At 43.3% G+C, this 24,812-nt stretch overlaps 1 protein-coding gene across 19 annotated transcripts in view; it reads left to right on the top strand.

The window, feature by feature from the left end:
* Positions 1-24,812, top strand: part of ABI3BP (ABI family member 3 binding protein) — a 674,363-nt gene that overhangs the window by 556,526 nt on the left and 93,025 nt on the right. For 18 of the 19 annotated variants that reach the window (XM_077296740.1, XM_077296741.1, XM_077296745.1 and 15 more), the window contains 3 exons: positions 9,267-9,377; positions 12,899-12,967; positions 16,285-16,497. In XM_077296740.1, coding sequence (XP_077152855.1) covers positions 9,267-9,377; positions 12,899-12,967; positions 16,285-16,497 — 393 coding nt within the window. The remainder of the gene's footprint in view (positions 1-9,266; positions 9,378-12,898; positions 12,968-16,284; positions 16,498-24,812) is intronic. The other variant, XM_077296748.1, reaches the window with a different exon arrangement.

Below are 24,812 nucleotides of genomic sequence, written 5' to 3' on the forward strand. Positions count from 1 at the left end.
AGAAGGACATCCACTACTCCCTATATCAACCTCAATTGTGCATTTACTTTTCAGGCTTATACGTCACATAACTTAGGAATGTATGACTAACCGGCCTTCTACACATAACAATTTGAACCCACTTATTCCCACTTAACTATAAATAAAAACACCATACTGCGTGACATTGGATATAAAGGCCACACAGCCCCATTTATTAAATAGCATGTAAACATAAATAACATTAAATAACATTAAACAGCATTAATTTTTGTCTCTGAAAAGGAGGAGGGGAATTGAAGGTTCAACCATTTTGAAGATTGCAACTGGCCCAGGGGGACCCAGCTGAATGTTGTCCATACTTCAACCAATGGGAAAAATTGCAACAAAAACAGCTCCACCATGCCCCCCCGGCCGCACCACAACCAACCCAGGGGGACTCAGTTGACTGTAGCCCATACCAAAAATTTCCCACTGAGACCTCTCTCAGTAGGGACCCATTTTAATTCAAACAACCACTTAACACCCCTCCTTTTCTGCCACAGTGAGCAGGCATGACCCCTCATGCCTGTGAGTTCCGCCACACCAAAAGAGGCTTTTCGACTCTCCCCATCAATGCTAATGCCAACATATCTATACCAATATCATTTAAATTGACCCCATCCGACCACCAAAATTCCCTGGATGGAACTTCCAGGTCCCGATGACGAACTACAACCCCCCCCCCCCCCGTGCAAAGTAATGAAACGAGAACCCTCTCTATTCACATTGCTCTGAACTTTATTTATCCGCTCAACCGATCTGGCATGTTCCCATGCCAGCAATGCAATGATGTCCGACCACACAAGAACTAAACCCAGATAGGATGCCAAGAGCCTCGGGCAGTCAAACTTGATTTCACGGATCAAGTCCCTAGACATTCTGGAGCCCAAGTCATCCCAGAACGAGTATATCCGGGGGCCTATCCAGAGTAGCGTGAAAATGAAATTTGGGCATCACCCAGCTCCACAACAAACCCATGACACCAATCCACCTCACCAAAGCCACCTCCTTTGGTTTGCCCAACTGACACCCCGTCGGTCTTGCATCAGCCCGAATAACACCCAGTACAAGTGGCCTAAAACCTAGATCAACCGAAAGGGGTCCTGAAACATAAAACAAAAAGATGGAAAGCAACAACCCTTATACAAGGGAATACTGCAACCAAACTAATAGAAAAAATTGGTGGGGCCAAACGTAAGACCGATACCTTGCAGACTCCTAACGACCAATCTTTTTTACAGCTTTAACCCCCAAGCCCCACCGAGCAGCTTCCATGGCCGCCCCAATACGAAAGGAATGAGAACCAAACTCTAAACCATTCAAACCACAATGAGCCAGTCCCCGCCTAAAAATGGTAATACACTGATACACCGATAGCGCAGAGCCATCCTGATGTACCAAAAAGGAACCCTCCAGGAATGAAGAAAACCATCTGACCAGGCATTCAAACAAACCGACCATACCCCACAATTCCACCAAACAACCCTACCGGCCATATCAGTCTTTGAGCGCCTCAGCACCATACAGCCTCCTCTGTGCACACTACATCCTGTAATAACAGCCCCCCATGACATTTAACATTCCTGCTCACCAGCTCACTCACCCTAAATGCACCAAAAAATGCCAAACCAAAGACAGCCCCAAGCAGCCGTCATTAATATTCCAAACTATATACAACACCAAGGCAACGTAAGAGCTGACCCAGTATTTCAAACGACACCGGGCGCCGCCAGTGCCTTACCAGAGAACTCCTCCGAAATGCTTTCATTGCCTGGCATACCAAAAAATCCTTGGTAAAATCCCTCCAACCCAAAAGTTTAAAGAAAATGCCAAACCTGCTAACCTACCCGCTACCACCGAAAAAGACAAGCCCTCCTGAAATGCTTTGCCAATCTTAAACAACAATAAATAGGGACGGTCAGATTCCATCACATGCTCACCAACCAACTCCTCAAGCTCTCACCAAAGATGCCATGCAGAAAGATACCAAGACCATGTACAAGGCTTAACTGAATGCCTCACCAGATTCAACGCTGAATGGACACTATCTCCCATAACCTCCGGGGCCAATCGGTCTCCAACTGCTCCGCATCCAGCACCAGTTCACAAAAGCAATCCCACTGTAAGCGAGACAATGCATCAGCTATTGAATTATGAACACCTGGTAAATGCTCAGAACAAAACCAGACATTAAAAACCAAACACCTGAACACTGAATGGCACAACAGAGACAAAACCGTCAAAGAACCAGCCGGCAAGTTGTTAATACAATGCACGACACTCAGATTGTCACAAAAGAAACGCACTTTCTTGTTCCTCAGCTCAGTGCCCCAAATCTCTAAAGCTACTACAATAGGAAATATTTCCAGCAGCACTATGTTCCTTGTCAGACCTGCCACTTTCCATGTTTCCGTTCACTCTCCCACACACCATTTCCTGCCGAAATAAGCCTCAAAACCACACGAACCAGACGCGTCCGTAAACAAAACGAGATCCACATTAGGTACAACTCGATCCAACCATACTGACCTGCCATTATAAGATTGAAGAAAATCTGACCAAATAGACAAGTCCACCTTGTGCTCCGAATTCAATCTCAGAAAATGCAACAGATATGTTGCCTGTCGCCTGAGCTACACTCTGTGGAAAAAAACTCGTCCCGTTGTTAAAATACTACATGCAAAATTCAACTTACCCAAAAGAGATTGCAATTGGCGCAGGCGCAATTTCTTCGCCTGCAAAGCCTCCTGCACACAAGACTTCAAGTCTAACAACTTGTCCTCTGGCAAGCTGCATTCCATCTTGACTGAATTCAATTCAATTCCTAAAAATTTCAAAACCGTTGAGGAGCCCTCCGTTTTTTCCAGGGTCAACGGAATACCAAAATGAGAAGCTACCTGTTCAACCGTCCTAAGCAGCACAGAACAATCTGCGGACCCAGCCGGACCAATACACAAAAAATCATCCAAATAGTGCAAGACTGAATCCAAGCCGTATTCCTCCATCACTACACACTCTATAAAACAACTAAACGTTTCAAAATAGGAACACAAAATCGAACAACACATTGGTAAACCACAATCCACTTAATACTGACTGTCCCAAAAGCAACCAAGTAAATTAAAACTCGAAAAGCGGACTCAATGTCCGTTTTTGCCATCAAACATCCTTTTCCCTCCCACCCAGTCCACAGCCTTATCAAAAGAAACATACGACGCCAAACTCGGATCAATACCATCAGATTGTCATGAGGGTAAGACAAGTGATGGATTAAGCCAAACTTGATAGGCTCCTTCTTGGGCACAACACCAAGCAGCAAAACACATAAACACGGCAATGGGGGCTCCAAAAATGGACCTTATGCAATCTCCTTATCCAATTTGTCCCTAACCACTGCCGCATGCTTCCTAGCCAAAAGCAAGTTGTTAGGCCGCCACAAACGAGGCACCACGGCCGACGGAATCCTAAAGCCAAAATTAAAACCATCGCTTAACAACACAGCCACCTCCCTATCCGGATACCTATTTAGAAACAGAAGCATCTGAATGAATCTCACCGGTGTCCTCCCTTTTTGAAGAAGCCTCATTTGTCTTCCCCTTTCCTTTCTTAAAGCACTTGTAATGGCTGTGAGACCCTCCGCAGCCTGAACATTCGTGCTTATATTTGCAAGATGTGCCAAAATGACACTCCCGTTCGTTAAACTGCCAGCACACACCCTTTCTGGAACCTGCCGCAGATGCCGCCGAATTGGTAGCACCACCAGTACTGCGAGGCCAACTTCGGTGCCGCCATCAACTGCATACACCAACTAATCTCCTTGTGGTCCCACCGTAAACTCGGACAGACCGCCTTCCTTTGCCTGAACTGTTCGTCATTCCTCAGCCATGCTGTTCCACCATAAACTCGGTATGCTTCACCAATGAAATCTAAATAGCAAAATACTGCTGAACAGTTCTCTGCAGCTTTCTCCCAAATTACACTCGCTAATGTGATAAACGCCAGTTCTGAAAAGTGTGAGGAATAAGGCGATAGCACCTCTGCTTCTCCTCTTCCTTCTTACTCTCATCAGGCTTTACCCTTTCCAGATTAAACCTTTCCAATGGTAAAAGAGAAAATATTTCCACGTACTCATCTTTTCATATTTTTTCTCACACCTCCTGCTTCAAATGAGCCCCTAAAGGACCATCAAAGCACACATAAACCTCAACCCTCACTCTGTCATCCTACCAAACCACACCCTGTAGTCGCCACAGCCGCTGGTGACGAGACCGTCTCATTAACCGCCACTGGAGCAACCGCAACCGGTGCGGGAATCCCACCTCTAACAACCAGCGGGGTCTCCACCACCCCTGCTGACTTCGAACCACCAGCGCCACACTGCCAAACTCCGCTAGGACCTGAAAAAAAACCTCGAACGATACTAAAAAATTCCAACACCACCTCGCTCACATGTTCAGTACTTGCCGCACTACCAGCTGCCAAACCCCTCTTTAAATACCGCTCACTCACATTCACATCATTTACATTTTCCCGAGGCGCATGCAAACCACGTGACTTACCAGGGCAACTATGAGGGAACCTCATAACAGCCGTCTCATGTCCTCCACGACAATCGCCTTCGCTGTCTTCACTGTCAGACAAAATCTGGCCCTCCTCTTCAGAGGCAGAGTACAGCTTGGGGACATCGCCAGGTAAACCCAACGTAGTCAACCCACCGCTAAACCTGGACCTCCTATCCACAGTGGCTCATCGTCTGGAAGGAGGAGAGGCTTCAGCTGTATGTCTGCAGCTCACATCCCTGGCAGCGATCTGCCCTCGTCTATGGACATCACACTGGCCCCCACTGCTGCCAACATCCTGGATGGGTCGCCTCCTGGCCCCCGCACTAATCTTCCAGAACTCCACCACTGAGGTCCTGCTGCCCCTGAAGCCCAGGTTCCAAGCGGATGCTCCAGTCGTTCCTCTGAATCAGCTCCAGATGACGGGGTCTCTGTCCTACCCACTGCTGCTGCATGGGCCTGGCACAGCTGCACCTGCCGCTCTGTCACATCCGCTCCCAATGACTGCTTCCCTGTCACGCATCTAGCCACCTGGTCCTGGTGCTGCCGCTCCTGCCACTCCTCTGCTGGCTCCATCCTCACTGCTGCAGTAGAGGCCCTGCTCCTCTGTGCTGGCCGCACTTCCTGGTCAGCGATATCACCTGACCGGGATGATGTCACAAAGGGGGTGGAGCCAACGACGTCACTTCCCCAGCTCCTGGCACCAGCCGATGCCAAGGAATCCCTACAGAGTTGCACCCACTGGCCTGATGCCGTAGCTGCACAGATGATCCGTATGGGTCCCTGGACGAGCTCTGCAGTTGGCACCTGGTCTGAGGAATCGCCTCAGGGCTAAGTCGCTTCAGCGGTCGGGACCTTCTGGCACGACTCTGAGGCACCGTGGCTGCAGCCACTTCAGCAGTCCCCCCATCGGTGTTCCACAGCTGCAGCTGATCCTGGAGCCACTGCTGTCCCCCGTCAGTACATAAATACAGCATCACAACCATCAACAGTACAGGAATACATCACTGGAACCCCATCAGTACACAAATACATCACCAGAAGCACAATCAGTACATAAATACAGCACCAGAATCACCATTAGTGCATGAGTACAGCACCAAGCTTAGTACAGCAATCAACTGCAATGTCAAATCAGCTATATATAATTGTATCACATGAACCTAAAACTCCCAGTATGTCCTTAACAATGGTAAGGGTATACATGGATGGTTGTTAAAAACCAGCATTAGACTGAGGAGCATACAGTAACTATAGTATTAGATGTAGACGATATCACAAATAAACATTTATGTCCTGGTACTTTATAGATTACATTTTTTTGTTTAAATGCCATGATGACTTGTCACATACACATATACACATACACGTCTTTGCAGACTTCCAAGTTCTCTGGTCTTCTGCAGCACATCCAACAAGGTGCCCTTAAAAAACAGTGTCATTATAATGCTCTTGAATAAAAATATTGTTCTACATTGTGACCTAGAATAAATAATTGCCCCTCACTGTGCTCCCTGCACAAAATTTGACCCACGCACTGTCTCTCATATGGTACATGGCCTCTGAATTGTCCTTTGCTACAAAATTTTACCTCAACAATAACAGCAACACTGTTTACCTTTATTAGCTAAAACCGTCCCACTCTCCACCCTGATTAGCTATAACCTCCATACTGGCCCTATCTTAAGTTTCCCACATTATGCTGCCCCTTTTTCATACTAGGCCACCTCTTCAGACTGTCCCATCACACTGTATGCTCCTATACTGCCTAGGCTCAATACTGTGCTCTCTCATGCTCCCACTCTGCATGTTGTCCTTTCCTTACTGCTCCTTTCTCTGTACTGCCTCCACACTACTACCCAAACACTAAACTAGATTACACTTTCCCCACGTACTATCCCCTCACACTTTTCTCACCCCATAATGTCCTCTCCACTCTTTTCCCCTCCGTACTGTCCACTTACACTCTATCCATTACTGTCCCCTCACAATTCCCCCACACTTTTCTGCTTCTCACAGCATCTCTTCACACTTTTCCCCCATGCTGTCCACTAACAATTTTCTCCTCCACATTATCTCCACATACTTTTTTGCCCCATACTGTCCCCTCACACTTTCCCCTCTATACTGCCCCCCCATAATATCCCACCACTTATGCTGTCCCCTTACATTTTCCTCATATACTGTCCCTGCACACTCCCCTCAAATTGTCCCCCACAATCCACAACACACATTGTCCCCCACACTTCCCCATACTGTCCCCCCAGTGTCTATACCGTGCCCTCTCATTATACTCCCCCCTTTGCATGCTGTCCCCTCCTTGGTGCACCCTCACTATACTGCCCCCATAATACTACCCAGTCTCTATACTATGCCCCCTCACACTTCCTCCCATACTGCCCTCTGACATTTTTCTTCCCCATAATGTCCCCTCCACACCTTTCCCCTCCATTCTGCCCCTTACATTCATCTCAATACTCTCCCATCACATTCCCCCAAACCTTCCCCTCACACTTTTTCCCCCCTGTGTTCACACATACTTTTCTCCCCCATAGTGTCTCCTCTGACTTTTCCCCCATACTGTCCCAATATTGTCCACTCACGCTTTTCTATCACCATACTATCCTCTCACACTTCAATCCCTACTGTCCTCTTACACTTTTCTCCTCCATAATGTCCCTTCAAATATTTCCCTCCATACTCGCTTCTCACACAATTCATCCACCATACTGTCCCCTCACATTTTCCCACCTATACTAGCCCATCACACGTACCCTATATGTCCCCTAACAGTCCCCCAAACTATCCCCCCACACTCATACTGACCCTTTCCACTTCCTCCAATATTGTCCACTCACATTATTCTCCCTCATACTGTCCCTTCATACTTTTCCCCTATACTGCCTCCTCAAACTTTTTCCTCATTCTGTTACCTTGCACTTTTGCCCACATAGTATGACCTTACACTTACCCTTTCCATATTGATTCCTCACACTCACTCTCCCCATACTATCACCTTACACTCTACCTCACACACATTCCCCAAACTTCAATTAGGGCGCTCATGAGGGGTGTCAGCAGAATGATCAAGTGACTTGAGAGCACCTTTCTGATGTTATCCTGACCCCATAAGCACCAGTGGTCAGAACATCAATTGTACTATCGCCTGAAAGATTAAAGTACAACTTATTGCAGGGAGCTTGCCTTTTACATGGTCTCCAAGACAGCTGTTAGTTTGACGACTGACTCCGAGAGGTGCCGAATTTCACATCCAGTGGCGGAAAAATGCTGCCTCTGGGAGACCCCTTAGACCACTGCAGTAGCCTACCCCATTGCTCCCACTTGTTGACTGCAGCCGGGGCAAATTCCACCCCCTCCATCACTTAGGCTTTGATTTTAGCTGTTGTTGAGTATAGTACAATAGATTCTAGCCCGAAAGCTACCTAAACTAATTCTAGAGCTGTTGCATTATTATCGACAAAGACAAAACAAGGCTTCAGTTGAATCATCTGTCAGTTTGTTTTCCAAGATTTAGAGTATGTGAAATTCATCATGAAGACAATATTTTTTTCTATGGACTTCCATCCATTTTGAATTGGTGGTTACAGCAACAAATAAATACAACACCCTGTGAAAACCACAGCAGAGTAATGCAGAATCCACAGACTCTGCCATTATTAAAATTACCGCAGTAAATTATGTGGTCCAGCTTTCCGCAAATTAAAATGTTCCCTTAGGTTGGCAATAAAAATTTGAGTCCTCTGTTTACAATTGTACTTGTAGAAATGCTTTGACAGCTTAAATATAACTTGGATTATAATATCTTTTTAGTGGGCTTATCTTTTAAATTATTCTGTTATATTGTTTCTTAGTAATAGCAATGTAAAGTAACTCATAATATCCATTCCTACTCACAATCCACTGCATTTACTAAATAAGTTTCTAATCCTATATCACAAAGGATGATGGATTTTAAAAATTAGAGTTTGTTTTATGGCCCCTATACAGTTGGCCAAACCTGCCAATTTCAGTGAGATTTGGAAACTATCTAATAAGTATGGGAGTCTCCCTACAGTCCCTTGCAGGGAGACATATAGATTGTGTGGTTGGAATTCAATCATCCTATCCTTTGTTCAACAGTTAGATAAGCCACTGCCATATGATTCTGGCAGTGGCTTTTTCATAGAGAACACAGGAGCATTGGGATAGAATTTCTTTGTATGAGGGATGTGGATTTGGGAGCGACATCCCAGTTATGTAATGTGTATGGCCAGCTTTAGTCTAAAGATTTCTATAATATGTTTAGACAATTTCACCAGCAGTGGTGGAAGAACATAACTCTATACAGATCTCTCAAGTCAATTTGATTTGTAATTGACAATACAAAACTACCTTTCTTCCCTGGGGTATTGAATACAATACAAGATTTTAGGATTTGGCACCAATTTATACAAGACAGTGATTCTAAATAGGTATATAAAGTTTTCCCACTAAATAAACTACTCTATTCAGCATTCAGCATTGACTAGATTCATAAATCCTTGCAGGCAGGTCTTCTCATAAAATTTGGACTGTATCAATTTTAGTGCTCACTTATTTTTTACAATTGTTTGGCACATAGAGTTACTTGTTTACTATAAGGAAATATATTTTGATGTCTTAACAAGTGCCTGTTTCTTTAACAAGGGGGTAATCTGATACCACGTGCTCCTTCAGCTGCCAAGCCTGAGTGCGCAGTTATATGTATAAAGTCACCAATGAAGCAGCCAACTTTACCTGATCAAGAGGAAGATCTTGGTATGATGGAGAGCTCTTGTGTCACCCTGGGCTATGAATTAAAGTGGACCTTTCACCAGCACATACTTTTACACTGACGATTTGTCTGCTTACCTTTAAACCTCAGTTGAGGCTAAGTTTCACGCACTGCAAGTATTGCAGAATACATGTCTTACCTCTTACTACACTGATTGAGAAACCAAAATCGGACATGTAACTTTCCATGTACTTTTGAACAGAACATTTCTTTGGTGACAGGTCCATTTTAATACACGCTTTTAGCTTTAGGGTTGCCACCTTTTGTGAAGTTGGAAGACATATAATCGAACAATAAGAACCAGGACAGTGTGAAACTGAACACATTAATATATCTAATGCACCATGCAGATATCTCAGCCGCTGAAACCCAAGGGATTTAAAACTATATTTAGTACATCCCGAAATATCACTGCCTGGATTAAAACTGTAAAGGTGGCAACTCAGCGCTGTCTATATTATCCACATAGAAGCTTGAACCACAGAGTGAAATTGTGGTGTGCAGTGTCGGGGTTGCTATACTTTACGTTGCAGCAGAAATATGAGTGTTTGTGTTGTCTTTTTATGTTTTCCTTTATTTTTTAAGGAACATAATAGGCTGCAATGATCTTATTTCAGTTATAGACGTAACGGTTAAAATCTAAACATGAAAATGGATGTAATTTTTTTTATTTGCATTTTCCTCCATATTTTCAGCCATATTACATTTACTTATTACAATCAGAGTTGGACAAAGCTGGATGTAAACACTATTGAAAGCATATATCTTAAAAAACATATATTTTATCAAAATTGATAATACTACAATATGCTGATTATTTGAATATAAAAATATACCGTAAATTAACCAAACTCAAGTTAAGGAAATACATATATATTTCATCAACACGTTCCCTCCTTATTTTACAGAGCCTATTTTTCTACAGTATATAAATACTGTTATGTGTGAATCATTTATACCACTTTTATTGTCTGCTTGTCACAAATATCTTTGCTTTGTATATTTCAGGGAGGTGAGTATATTGTATAACTGTCTTAATTTTGAACAATCACAGTGAAATATTATATTAAAATAACTTTTATTGCTCTCCAGCCTCCTAAAAAACATGTATTCTACCATTAATGAGTCTCCTTGTCTCTGTGTATGTACAGAATACATCCGGGTGCAGTCCGAAGTTTCACACGCACCCATAGACTTGTACGGGTGTGTGTGATCGAATATTGGAGCCTGTGATTGTTTTCTCATTCTGAATAAGTGTGAGAAAATAGTTGCAGATCTGCACTGCCCCATAGTATAACACTGGTCCGAGTACTATCAGATAAAACATCAGATAGCACTCAGTCATGCTATACTGCAGTGTGAGTGAACCCTGAAGGGAATCTGTCATCAGGTTTTCACTACCCCATTTGAGAGCACCATGATACAGGGGAAAAGACACAGATTCCATCAATGCATCTCGTTCTCGGCTGTATGCTACAGTTTTGATAATATCACTGTTTTATCTGCTGCAAATTAATAGGTCTCTGAATGCGGAGCTCTGTAAAGCCCCACCCACTCCACTGATTGGCAGCTGTTTACACTATGCATAGGCAGAAAACTCAATCAGTGGTGGGGGCCAGGTTATACAGAGCTCATGAATATGGAGGGCTACATGGCAGCAGGCTAACTAGTCCTCTATTAATAGTCTCCTGCTGATAAAACTGTGATTTTATCAAAACCAGAGCAAGCAGCCCAGCAAGTGACAGATCTTTGCACCTGTAGAGACGCATACCCTAATTGCAATCATCAACATTAACAGAAATAAAATAAACACTTGAAATAGATCATTCTGTTTATAATGACTCTATATAATATATGAGTTTCACTTTTTGTATTGAAGAACTGAAATAAATTAACTTTTTAGTGATATTCTAATTTTGTGAGAAGCACCTGTATATTATGCTGCTCTCAGATTAGGTAGCAAAAAGCTGGTGACTAATTCCCTTTAAATGATGTGAATTTATTAGTGTTTTTAAAATGTCAATCACGTTGTGTTTTCTGGAAGTTATGAGATCACATACATTCATCATGTAGTTCTGCTTTTGGATGCCAGTCTTCAATGTATGACACATTATTAGTGACATCCCATTTGGGGGCTGGCTCCGCTCTCCATGCTACAAAGCATATGTGGTATCAGTAAAAGTGTGTCGTCCTATGTATGTTTGCTAACCGCTCCAGTAAGAGCAGCAAAGGAAGTACCGTACATTGGGAAGGGGACAGTGTGGAGGCAGGTTTTCACACATGCCAGAATGAGGAGTTACCACTACTGAAGCTCTATTTCAGCATGATGCTAATAGAACATATACTCCCCACACACTAATTTTATGATGTTTGTTTTTTAATTTGTAAAAGCCCATTTTGTTTTGTCCGAACAAGTCCCATTCAATAAGATGACTGTTGCCACTTCTATGGCACATCAGTAATGCTGTCTGGACATATTGAAGTCATTTATGTATCCTTTAGGGCTAGTACATCCTGTTGCCCTGTAATTTTAGGAAGCAGAATGGACCTGGATTTAGTATTATGTTTACTTTGTTATTTTTAGTGTAATAAACAAATCTCCTGCATTTCCTATGATTTTAATTGATTATACGACTTCCAAAACCACAGCCATGACTCTGTAAAGGAAGAAAAATGAAATATTCAGACATTTCTGGCATAATAGAAAAGTGGCAAAGGAATTCTTTTGAAGCTGCCAAACACTTTTCTAAAAAGATGCATTGCAAAGAAATAACTAAATCTGGAAAGGTAAACTATGTAGCCCATTTTGTTTTCCAGTTCCACATTAGATCTGAAAGATTCTTAAAGTTCTCAGTGCAGTAGAAAAAAACAATACTTCAAAGAAATAGCAACTTTAATGTGAAGGGAAACTTCTGAAAAGTACATTCTCCATCTAGGCATGTGTTCATCCAGCAATAATAATGATCTCAGTCAGCTGGGTGTTCCTTTTAGTTTGCCATTGGCAGGCTCAACACAGAAATGTTCTCCATGGAAGCCAGACTAATCTTAGACCAGTACAATCATGAATATATTTACATATTTATATATATTTATATATATATATAGCATTATATATATATATAATATGTGTACAGTGTTTACCAATCTTGTGGTCTGAAGCATACTCACAATTTACGGTATGTTTTTGCATATTAATTACTAGTCACAGAATAATCTAGTAATGATCTAACAGTTATCTGCTTTGTAAATGACAAGAAGCTGTTCCCCATAACTATGTGTTCTGTTTCTTATTTCAATTGGCAGTAGCAGTGATCCTATGAAAAAACTAGGCAACAAAGGATATATAGAAGAGCCTAACATTAATGTAACCAATGGTCTATTCAGACAATATCCAATACCTCATTAATACATCTTCCCCAAATTACTTTCACTATATTAAGAATGCAGCCTCTGCAAAGTTGTTGTAAAATGTATGGTGTCCTAAATATTATGTTTTTATTTCCAGTGCCTTCCACAGTTTTCAGTACTGCACCGAAATCTGATATTGATGCTTTGGGCAAAACTAGATACACAAGTAAGAAATTATTTGCATGATTAAAAATATTGAAAATTACAATTAAGGGGGGCAATAAAAGACTGTCACCCTTCAAAGTCATTTGTATGTAGAACTGGGAGAGGTGTCACCTTTAAAGGAGTTGTAGAAGATTTAAAAAAAACAAGCTAGGCGCAGGAAAAGTATTAATATAATAAAGTAACCATTACTAATCTGTTCAGTTCACCATTGGATTAAAGACTTTATGCACATCACTATTGTGACCACTGCAGACAATTATCTGAGATCACAGACATTTTTCAAACATCTAATTCATGTTCATATTCGTAGATAAATAAATAGGCTATGTGTATTACTAAGCAGTGATAATTCAGGCAATGAACAATCTAGCTGTTTTTGTTAGAATAAATAATCACTTGGATTGATAGATGGCAAAGTCAGCAAGTGTGTGATTTTTACATTCCATTGTGGTTATCGTGATGCAATCAAAGTAAATAAAAGTCGAGCTAGTTACTCAATCAAATCCTGTAACTGTTATATATTTGTCCCTAGGGATGAGAAAGGGTTTAGCACACTATAAAGTATTAGAAATCAAAGAGACTAAAAAAAAAATTCAGATATCTTTTAACCAGAACCATCAGCTAAGAAAGAGTTTATTTTTGTATTGTTTTTGTGTGATGACAGTTATTGCAAGGAATGCACGATATAACATAATAGCAGTAAAACACTGAGCTATACAGTATGTTTTCATTATTTTTCCACTTCCAAACAGGATGGCTATGATAAAGTGACAAATGCCATTCTCGTGTTATCCTCTGACCGGGTAACAGCATACTGCAGCACCATCCATGTATTAATGCTCTGCTTAACCCCGAGCCTGTTTTCCCAAGCTAAAATTTTACAATTACTGACTGGTGTCACTTAATGAGGTAATAACTCTGGAACGCTTCAATGTATCCCAGTAATTCTGGGTTTGTTTTTTCGTGACACATTGTACTTTATGGTAGAGGTAAATTTAGGCGGAAATTTTTCATGTTTATTTTATTAAATATCGCAATTTTCAAACTATTAATTTTTATGCGTTTAAACCAGATGGTTGCATCACACAAAATAGTTAAGAACATTTGCCACATGTTTTCTTTACATCAGCGTCATTTTTTTTTGTTAGGATCTAGAAAAGTTACATTTTGATCAGCAAATTTCTCATTATTCCAACAAAATTAAAAAAAACAATCTAGGGAATGCATCACATTTGATTTGACGTTGAGGGGCCTATATGACAAATACCCAAAAGTGGAACCATTTTAAAGTTTATTAACCTTTCAGGTGCTTAACAGGATTTAAAGCAATTAAAGCAATTACATTTGGTGGAAAACTAGTGTTTGGGAACTACACCCTCAAGTAATTTATTTAGAGCTGTGGTGAGCACCTTGAACCCACATGTTCTTCACAGAATTTTATAGCGTTGAGCCATGAAAATGAAAAAATATATTTTTCCGGCAAAAATATTGCTTCACAAGGTTAACAGAAGAAAATTGATCTTAAAATTTTGTTGCGCAATTTCTCCTAAGTACACGAATACCCCATATGTGGTAGAAAACTACTGTTTGGGCGCACAGCAGGGCTTGGAAGGGAAGGAACGCTAAACGCTAAAACTGCGCCTGTGCCGGCAGTGTGGCAACCTTGTTGCTGAATCCCCGCCCCGCACTGTGTTATTCATTATGCACAGTGCGGGGCTGGGGTTCCTGGGCATGCGCACTGCGCTGTTCAGACGCTCCCCCAGCTCCCCCGCATTCCAGCGTTGCCGTAATATACAGGTTTCCTTGCCAGCATTTGGAATGAAGCAGCCGCAAATAACAACGCTGGAAGGCGGGGGAGCTGGGGGAGCGTCTGAGCTGGGGGAGCGTCTGAGCTGGGGGAGCGTCTGAACAGCGTAGTGCGCATGCCCAGGAACCCCAGCCCCGCACTGTGCATAATGAATAACACAGTGCGGGGCGGGGATTCAGCAACAGGGTGGCCGCACTGCCCGCACAGGCGCAGTCAGGCACCCTGCATCTGACCTATGACGGACAATGAAGACTGCGCCTGCCCCAGGCAGGCACGCACAGCGCAGGCGCCGGATTTAAGAAGAAACAGCGCTCAGGGGGCGGCGACCACATCACCAGAAGAGAAGAGTGACGGCCGTTGGGAGATTCACCGAGGAAGCTTCGGACCGCCTCCAGGTCTAAGGACAGGTTATTTTGTACAAATTTTAAAACGCTTTATTGAGGGAATAACTGAATCAAAAACTAAAAGAGCCACCTTGTTAGACTGCAGCATTACTGCTGCACAAGGTGGCTCTTTTAGTTTATAACGGCTGGAGGGGGGTGACAGTGGCCCTTTAAGCATTGGTAAACTAAGACGTAAGATAAATAATATTATTTGACTAGAAAAGGGTGCCTAAATTAAACATAATTCAATGCGTAAATTCTTGGGGATATGGGGTCTCTGGTTGGATACTCCAAGGTTACCCTCGAACCTCTTATTCAGACATAGGTTATTTATTGTATTATCTTCTTCATAATAACCCTTGCTTCGAAAAATGTATTCCTATGCGTTTATGGATTTAAAACAAAAAGGGAAATATTCCCTGGTTTGTTAAGGCTTGAGTTAGGGTAGGGATAGGGAGTTGGGTACATATTAATGATGCACTGTGAAATTATATTCTAAACCCTTTCCTTTAATTCTGTAATGTACAATATTATAGCTATGTTTGATAACCAAAAAGGAAACTGTTTGTGTTGTTCCTTTTTTAATATAAAGATCTGATTTAAAAAGAAGTGCTGCAGACCAGCACTGTCTGTGCCATTGTATGTCACATGTAGCTTCACGTTATAATGGCCACAGAAGGAACATAGGGGCAAATTTATTAACTGGATAAATTAAACATTGTTGTCCATAGCAGCTAATCACAGAGCAACGTTCATTTTTCAAAAGCAGAAAACAAAAAAAAAGCTACACTGTATTTGGTTGCAACAAAGAAAGTTATTCTCTTGAATAGTTTCCTAAATATCCTTTATTGAGGCAATCACCAATAGAATGGCTCCTCGACTGATCAATTATTTTCACCAGTATGTACATATCAACCCTAGCAATAGAAAACAGGAACTCATCTAGGCAGGTTCATTTATCAACTCACTAAGTCATTGAGAGGGATCCAAAGTGGAGACATCACCTTCATTATGAGTTTATCATCAATGTTTTCTGATTAAACTCTAGTAAAGTATGGTATACTGTATTTTATCTATAAATGTATGTATATGCAACTTAATTAAACTATTATGCGATTTCCTCTACAGATCCTCATGTACTATACATGAGCAAGAATGAGTCCGTACCATGCTCCATCACGGATACTCTCAAACACTTTTCCACAGAAGAGGAGAGCACCAACCAAGAAGTCACCAGTGCTCCTCAGAATCCCCCAACTAATCTCACAGTCTACACTGTTGAGGGGTGTTCATCCTTTGTTGTCTTGAATTGGGAGAAGCCTGACAATGACACCGTCACTGGTGAGTAAAGTGATCATGTTTCTTTTCAATAACCTACTATACAGTATATAGATATGAAAAGTCAACTTAGTTACTTGCTTTAATACTGTATCTGTTAAGGGGTTTTCTCAGCAACAAAGTACATTCTAATCAATAGGACTCTGAAAAAAAAAGAAGTTCCACAATTGGATAAAAAATGTTCCTGTGCTGAGATAATCTTATAAATGTGTCCCTGCTGTGTACTGTGTAATGGCTGTCTGACAGAAACATGGTCTGATCATACCACATATACTGGACAGGGGAGAAAGCAAAAGAATATACAGACATTAGAGAAGGAGATCACAGCTGACTCTTTTTGTGAGGTGAAACATTTCACTGCTTGTTTTTAAGCAATGTTTTACCTCAAAGAAAGAATCATCTGAGATTCTGTCCTGTCTGTATCCTCTCTTTTCCTTTCTCCCCTGCCCAGGAGATGTGATATGATCAGACCATGTCCCTGTACAGTCAGACACAGCCATTACACAGTACACAGCAGGAACACATTTCTAAGATTAGCTCAGCACAGGAACATTTTTTAACTCATCCAATTGAGGAACTAATAATTATTCAAGATTTATTGAATAAAATGTACTTTGTTAATTGGAAAACTTCTTTAAAGCAGATGTCAGCTATTCAACTGCTGAGACCTTACCAGTCCATACCAAAACCAGAAGTCCCTTGTGGGAATGGAGTGGTAGTAGGTGTGTGATATAACATTTTATTCACTACTATGGACTGACAGAATGGCTATATCTGTCAGCCCTATAGAAGTGAATGTAGTGGTGGTCATGCATCTGTATTATCGCTCCATTCACACAGGGAATGTTGAGACCTCCATTCTAAGGATGGCCCCAAAGACCCCCAACGATTATACATTTATCACATATGGTGATGTAATTAATGTTGTTTATGTGGAAACCTTTTAGGAACAGATTCAATTCACCCAGGAAATCAAGTGGTGATGTCACATTGCTAGGTCTATTATGTAATCTGCATACAATTGGTCAGAGCCAGAGGCGTAGCTAAGGGTTCAGCTCAGGGGGGGCGAACCATCTGAGTGGGCCCCTATCCCTTGATTACAACTATAGTGGCACACTTTAATCATGGGTATAGGGGGAACCTCAGCAGATGATCCTGCTGTAATCGAAAATGTATAATGGCCCCCGCATTGGCCCCCACGTTGTATCTCCCTTGGATTCTGGTCTCTGACCCTTTCTGTGGGCTGCAAATTGCAGAAAATAAAAACAACCAGTAAATGTGTATAGAGTCCATCATATGGGAATAGGTCCCTGAATGAATCCAGGTAACCCTAAAAGGAATACTCTTGTCTGGACAAGACCCAAAAGAGGTGAATGGAAAGAAAGAGGAAAGCAGAAGAAAGGGGGAGGTAAAATATCACACAATGAAAGAAGAAAGTGCGCCCCCCCGTATGTCATCTCTTCTTTTTTTGCCCTTCTCCCCATTTGCGGGCCATGTTATTCAGACTGAGTATACATATGCAGCTAAAGGTGATTGTGATTATCTATACTCACCTACTGGCTGTTCCCATTTTTATTCTATTTGGCTTTTCATCATATATATTTATACTCAACTTTATGGGGATTTTTATTGTTTATATAAATAGCATTTTCATGTTTGTTACCTTGTATTTACTGATATGAGATGACACACACTGGACTGATAGGACCCTGAGGCCATGTTCACACTTTGCGGTGTGCTCTGCAGGTTTATCCCGCAGAGGAATTGATAAATCTGCAGGGCAAAACCGCTGCGGTTATCCCTGCAGATTTATTGCGGTTTGTTCCGCGGTTTCCGCTGCGGGATTACTCCTGTACTATTGATGCTGCATATGCAGCAATATGCAGCATCAATAGTAATGATAAAAATAATAAAAATTGGTTATACTCACCCCCTCTGATGTCCGGATCTCCTGGGCGCTGCACCCGGCGCTCCGGTTCCAAAGATGCTGTGCCGAGAAGGACCTTCGTGACGTCACGGTCATGTGACCCGGGCGTCATCACGGTCATGTGACCGCGACGTCACCACAGGCCCTGCTCGCACAGCAAACCGAAGACCCGACGGTGACCGCGACGTCACCACAGGCCCTGCTCGCACAGCAAACCGAAGACCGGACGGCCGCGGGCAGCGCTGAGAGGTGAGTATAGCATCATTTTTTATTTTAATTCTTTTTTTTGTTATACTATTTATGGGTCCCAGGGCCTGGAGGAGAGTCTCCTCTCCTCCACCCCGGGTACCACCCGCACATTAACCGCTTACTTCCCGCAACGTGGGCACAGCCCCATGCGGGAAGTAAGCGGTTCAATGCATTTCTATGGGTGCAGAATCGCTGCGATTCTGCACAAAGAAGTGACATGCTGCGGGTTGTAAACAGCTGCGTTTCTGCGCGGTTTTTCCCGCAGCATGTGCACTGTGGTTTGCGGTTTCCATAGGGTTTACATGTTAATGTAAACGCTAAGGAAACTGCTGCGGACCCGCAGCATCAAAATCACCGCGGATCCGCGGTAAAAACCGCAAAGTGTGAACATGGCCTGACCCCAGCTACAGGACCACATTACAAGAGATAGAGAGAGAGATGCTGAGAGACTGAGAGACAGAGAGAGAGAAGACAGAGAGAAAGACAGAGAGCGAGACTGAGAGAGACAGAGAGCGATACCGAGACAAAGAGACAGAGAGACTGACAGAGAGACTGAGAGAGACTGACAGAGAGGGACTGAGAGACTAATAGAGTCACACAGAGAGACAGACAGAGAGAGACTGACAGAGACAGACAGAGAGCGAGACAGAGACTAACAGACAGAGAGAGAGACTGACACAGAGACTGAGATCGAGACTGAGAGAGCAAGACAGAGAGAGAGCGAGACTGAGACAAACTGAGAGAGAGAGTGAGACAGAGACTGAGAGACAGAGAGAGACTGCCAGAGACTGAGAGAGACAGAGAGAGACTGACACAGAAACAGAGACTCAGAGAGAGACTGAGACAGAAAGACACAGAGAGCGAGACTGAGAGAGACAGAGAGCGAGACCTTGACTGAGAGAGACAGAGAGACTGAGAGAGACAGACAAAGAGACAGACTGAAGAGAGAGACTGACAGAGAGACAGAGATTGAGAGACAGACAGAGAGACAGGGAGACTGACAGACTGAGAGCGAGACAGAGAGAGAGCGAGACAGAGAGAGAGCGAGACTGAGAGAGCGAGACAGAGAGAGAGCGAGACTGAGAGAGAGAGACTAAGACAGAGACAAACTGAGAGTGAGACAAAGACTGAGCCAGAGAGAGACTGACAGAGACTGAGAGACAGAGACTGAGAGACAGAGAGCGAGACAAAGACTGAAACAGAGAGAGACTGCCAGAGAGTGACAGAGAGAGACTGACAGAGACTGACAGAGACAGAGACTGAGAGAGTGATTGACCCTGAGAGACAGAGAGAGCGAGACAGAGAGTGAGCGAGACAGAGAGAGAGCGAGACAGACTGAGAGAGAGCGAGACTGAGAGCGAGACAGAGTGAGCGAGATAGAGAGTGAGCAAGACAGAGAGTGAGCGAGACAGCGAGAGACAGAGAGCGAGAGAGAGCGAGACTGAGAGTGAGCGAGACAGAGATAGACAGACTGACAGAGAGCGAAACAGAGAGCGAGACAGAGTAAGCGAGACAGAGAGTGAGCGAAACAGAGAGAGACAGACTGACAGAGAGCGAGACAGACTGAGAGAGAGCGAGACTGAGAGCGAGACAGAGTAAGCGAGACAGAGCGAGACAGAGTAAGCGAGACAGAGAGAGACAGAGAGAGCGAGACAGAGACAGAGAGCGAACGAGACAGAGAGAGCGAGACAGAGAGCGAGACAGAGCGCGAGACAGAGCGCGAGACAGAGCGTGAGCGAGACAGAGCGTGAGCGAGACAGAGACAGACAGAGAGAGCAAGACAGAGTGCGAGACAGAGAGAGAGCGAGACTGAGCGAGAGACAGAGAGCGAGACAGAGTAAGCGAGACAGAGCGAGACAGAGTAAGCGAGACAGAGAGAGACAGAGAGAGCGAGACAGAGACAGAGAGCGAACGAGACAGAGAGCGAGACAGAGAGCGAGACAGAGCGCGAGACAGAGCGCGAGACAGAGAGCGAGACAGAGCGCGAGACAGAGCGCGAGACAGAGAGCGAGACAGAGCGTGAGCGAGACAGAGCGTGAGCGAGACAGAGACAGACAGAGAGAGCAAGACAGAGTGCGAGACAGAGAGAGAGCGAGACTGAGCGAGAGACAGAGAGCGAGACAGAGTAAGCGAGACAGAGCGAGACAGAGTAAGCGAGACAGAGAGAGACAGAGAGAGCGAGACAGAGACAGAGAGCGAACGAGACAGAGAGAGCGAGACAGAGAGCGAGACAGAGCGCGAGACAGAGCGCGAGACAGAGCGTGAGCGAGACAGAGCGTGAGCGAGACAGAGACAGACAGAGAGCAAGACAGAGTGCGAGACAGAGAGAGAGCGAGACTGAGCGAGAGACAGAGAGCGAGACAGAGTAAGCGAGACAGAGCGAGACAGAGTAAGCGAGACAGAGAGAGACAGAGAGAGCGAGACAGAGACAGAGAGCGAACGAGACAGAGAGCGAGACAGAGAGCGAGACAGAGCGCGAGACAGAGCGCGAGACAGAGAGCGAGACAGAGCGCGAGACAGAGCGCGAGACAGAGAGCGAGACAGAGCGTGAGCGAGACAGAGCGTGAGCGAGACAGAGACAGACAGAGAGAGCAAGACAGAGTGCGAGACAGAGAGAGAGCGAGACTGAGCGAGAGACAGAGAGCGAGACAGAGAGCAAGCGAAACAGAGAGCAAGCGAGACAGACAGCGAGATTGAGAGAGCGAGACAGAGAGAGAGACTGAGAGACTGACAGAGACACAGAGAGCGAGGGAGACAGAGAGACTGACAGAGACAGAGCAAAACGGATGCAAGAAACCTCAGGGACATGTCAGGAGGGGAACAGTGTCCTGCCTCCTCCTCACTGCACAGTGCAGTCACCTCCAGCCCCCTGCAGCCTGAGCTCCTACTCCGTCCTATCTCCTGTCCTGCTCCTGTATGCAGGGCAGGGAGGGAAGAAGCAGCGTCCTGAAGTCTCTCTGCAGACAGACACCACACAGCCGGCAATGTGTGCGTCTGCAGTATGCTCTGCTGGAGGCAGCAGGTACAGTGCCGGCACCCAGCGTCCCCGGGTACATGCTCCTCTACAGAACAGACCGCAGCAGAGCAGGGAGATTCTGTCCCTGCTCTACTGCAGAGCTCAACTATATTGGCGTGCACAGCAGGCTAATATAGTTAAGGGTAGCGTAGCTCCAGGTGGGCCCCCTCTGAGCTCCGGGCCCGGGGCGACAGCACCCTCTGCCCCCCTGGTAGCTACGCTACTGGTCAGAGCACATTTCATTGACATGGCACAGCTTAGCTAGGCTCACCAATGCCTGGAATGTGTAAATGTGATTCCCTATAAGTTATCCACAAATCACTCTGCTTTACTCTAACTAGAATATTATGATAAAGAATGAATGGCATAAAGAATGTCAGATTCATCTTATGACGTATTTGCTTGATTTTGCAACATTAAAACCTGTCATCCTTTTCTCTAAAGCAGTTCAAATAGTAGCACGAGCCATAAATTGCCAATAATCTTTATTGAAGTGCGTAAAGGCTCCATTAGTTTTGCATTATCTAGGCTCTCCTTTGTGAGAGCTAATATTTTACTACCCCACTTTATATATTTTCAGCAGTTAGAGAAATATGAGAAGCCAGGCAAGAAAAGTGACTGTAGTTTACTGTCATGAGGGCCATGTTTTCATAAAAATACTACAGTGAAATTCTGAAGATCTGACACACAATGGTTGAAGAATTCTTCTAATCTGACATGTAATGAAAATAATCCCAGTGTTGGATTACCATGAATCAATGTTGTTTCCCTACAGCTACCTTCTGTCTGGGTTCTAATTAGGTTCAACAATGACATCACTGCTCACATGGCCAAACAGCACTGATACTGACTTTGAACTTTATTCTTTTTTAATTCTGCTGGCTTTCTCTACCTAAATGTGGTGAAATCAGGCCTACTTACTCTCCACTTCTCCAACATTGCCTTTTTGCCACTGTTCCATTTATTGTTTGATATGGCTGCAGCGATAACATCACAACTATAGTTTGTGACTACTGCAGTCAATCACGGCGTTCAGCAGTCTTGCGCTGTCTCTCTCACGTCCGCTGATTTTGTTACTTTTAGACAGAGTATGCCTGGAATAAAGAAAAAATAATTCTGCTTTTTAGCTTTACTCAATTCATTGTGACATACTTTATTATAGTAGTGGATTATATCCAAATTTAAGCATCCATGTGCTACTGCCTCCTGTGTGACTTATGTAATTTCACAGTGAAATAAACTGTACATTTTAGGGACAGTTTCATAGAAGACTAATTCATATAGAGGAAAAGATGCAGAGAACATGCAAATGTGCCAGAACAGACTAAAGCTACTTTAAAGAGGACCTTTCACCAGTTTTGTCATATTAAACTGGACACCTTATACAAATTTTATACAAAAGAGGCTAAAACCGTGTTTATTTTTTTAATTTTTCCTCTGTGTTGCAGAGACATTGTCTTGTAAATTATAGAGCCCCTAATGTGCCAATTTTCTCATCAAAAGAGGGGATGTTAGCAAGGAAACTTCTCTTGCGGCATTTACTTTTTCCCCTGAAAGACATTTTCCAATCATAAGAATGCATTGTCATAAAGGAGAAAAAAGCAAACTCCCCCAGATAAAGTCACTGGAATCTGGTAACACTGATGTGTCTAATATTATCAAATTGAGAATTCCTCATTCCTAGCCCTTACTGTAATTACAGTCATCAGAAGGGGAAGGCTACACTGTAATGTCAATTATACACTCTGATTTTGTTACATAGAATGAATGATGCCCAAAAAATGTAGGCTAGATCCAGAGCATTATATGTTCTAAACATTGCTCACACAATCATCTTTATTGTTGCTCACTATTGCAGCTCTCTTCTATCGGCACTGTTATGTCATTACATTGTGAATTACATTAGGGTATGTGCACACGCTGTGGAATTTGCTGCAGATCCGCAGCGGATTGGCTGCTGCAGATTCACAGCAGTTTTCCCTGAGTTTACAGCACCATGTAAACCTATGGAAAACAAAATCCGCAGTGCACATGCTGTGGAAAAAAACGCGCGAAAACGTAGCGCTGTTTATTCCGCAGCATGTCAATTCTTTGTGTGGCTTCCGCAGCGGTTTATACCTGCTCCATAATAGGAATCCGCAGGTGTAAAACCGCAGTAGAATCCACATCAAAACCGCGGTAATTCCGCAGTAAATCCACAGTGCGAATTTCCTGTGGATTTACCAAAATTAGTGTGGAAAAATCTGCACACCTTTCCGCAACGTGTGCACATAGCCTTACAGCACCAGCATAGTAGAGCTGCAGTGGTGAGCAGCGATGAAAATAATTGTGTGAGCAATGTTTGTCACATGCAACCCTTTGGATCTATACCAGGTATCAGGGCATACTAGGCACTCTAAACTTTACAATCCAATATCTCTGCAACAAAGATGAGAAATTGAAAAAATAAAAACATTTTAACATGTGAAAAGTGACCATGGAAAATGGTGAAAGACTTTTTCAAAAATTAATAATTGAAAATGACATGGCAACCTTGTGCTGTCTGTTTTTTTTGCAGGCTCAGGTACATGTTTGACAAATCAGACCAAACTAAGACATGTCTTGGTTTTTTTTTCCCAAATGCTCTGTGTGTGGAAAGTTTTCTGAAGATATACAGTATATCATGTGTCCTACCCAGCTTTCTAGTGGCAAAATTTATTCAGAATTACTCTAATGATTTACATAAATTACAGCGCATTTCCTCTTGGTTTGTGTCAAATAGATGTCACGTTTCTGCGGAATGGTTTCCTGGCCCTAATTATTTTATAGTCATGTTATTCTGAAAATACACCAATTCATCTTGTGTCTCCTATTGCTACTTTGTCATGAAAACCATAGTGATGACTGACGTCATTTATGCACTCTCTTAAAAAATGGAGTCCATTCCACCACAAAGCTATCTTTAAGTCTGCTGCAAAGAATAAGCATTCACATCCACATATCTGTTTGATCTTGTATTTTCACCGTTTGTATCTACACTGTAGTCTACTATATACAGAACCCACAACATAGCGCGGCATCCTTCAATACAATCTGGACCAACATACACAGTGTGAACTTTAAATAGTGTCCATTGATTTACAGGAA

The sequence above is a fragment of the Ranitomeya variabilis genome, chromosome 3 (genome assembly GCF_051348905.1).
Source record: "Ranitomeya variabilis isolate aRanVar5 chromosome 3, aRanVar5.hap1, whole genome shotgun sequence".
In the NCBI taxonomy this organism is placed as follows: Eukaryota; Metazoa; Chordata; class Amphibia; order Anura; family Dendrobatidae; genus Ranitomeya; species Ranitomeya variabilis.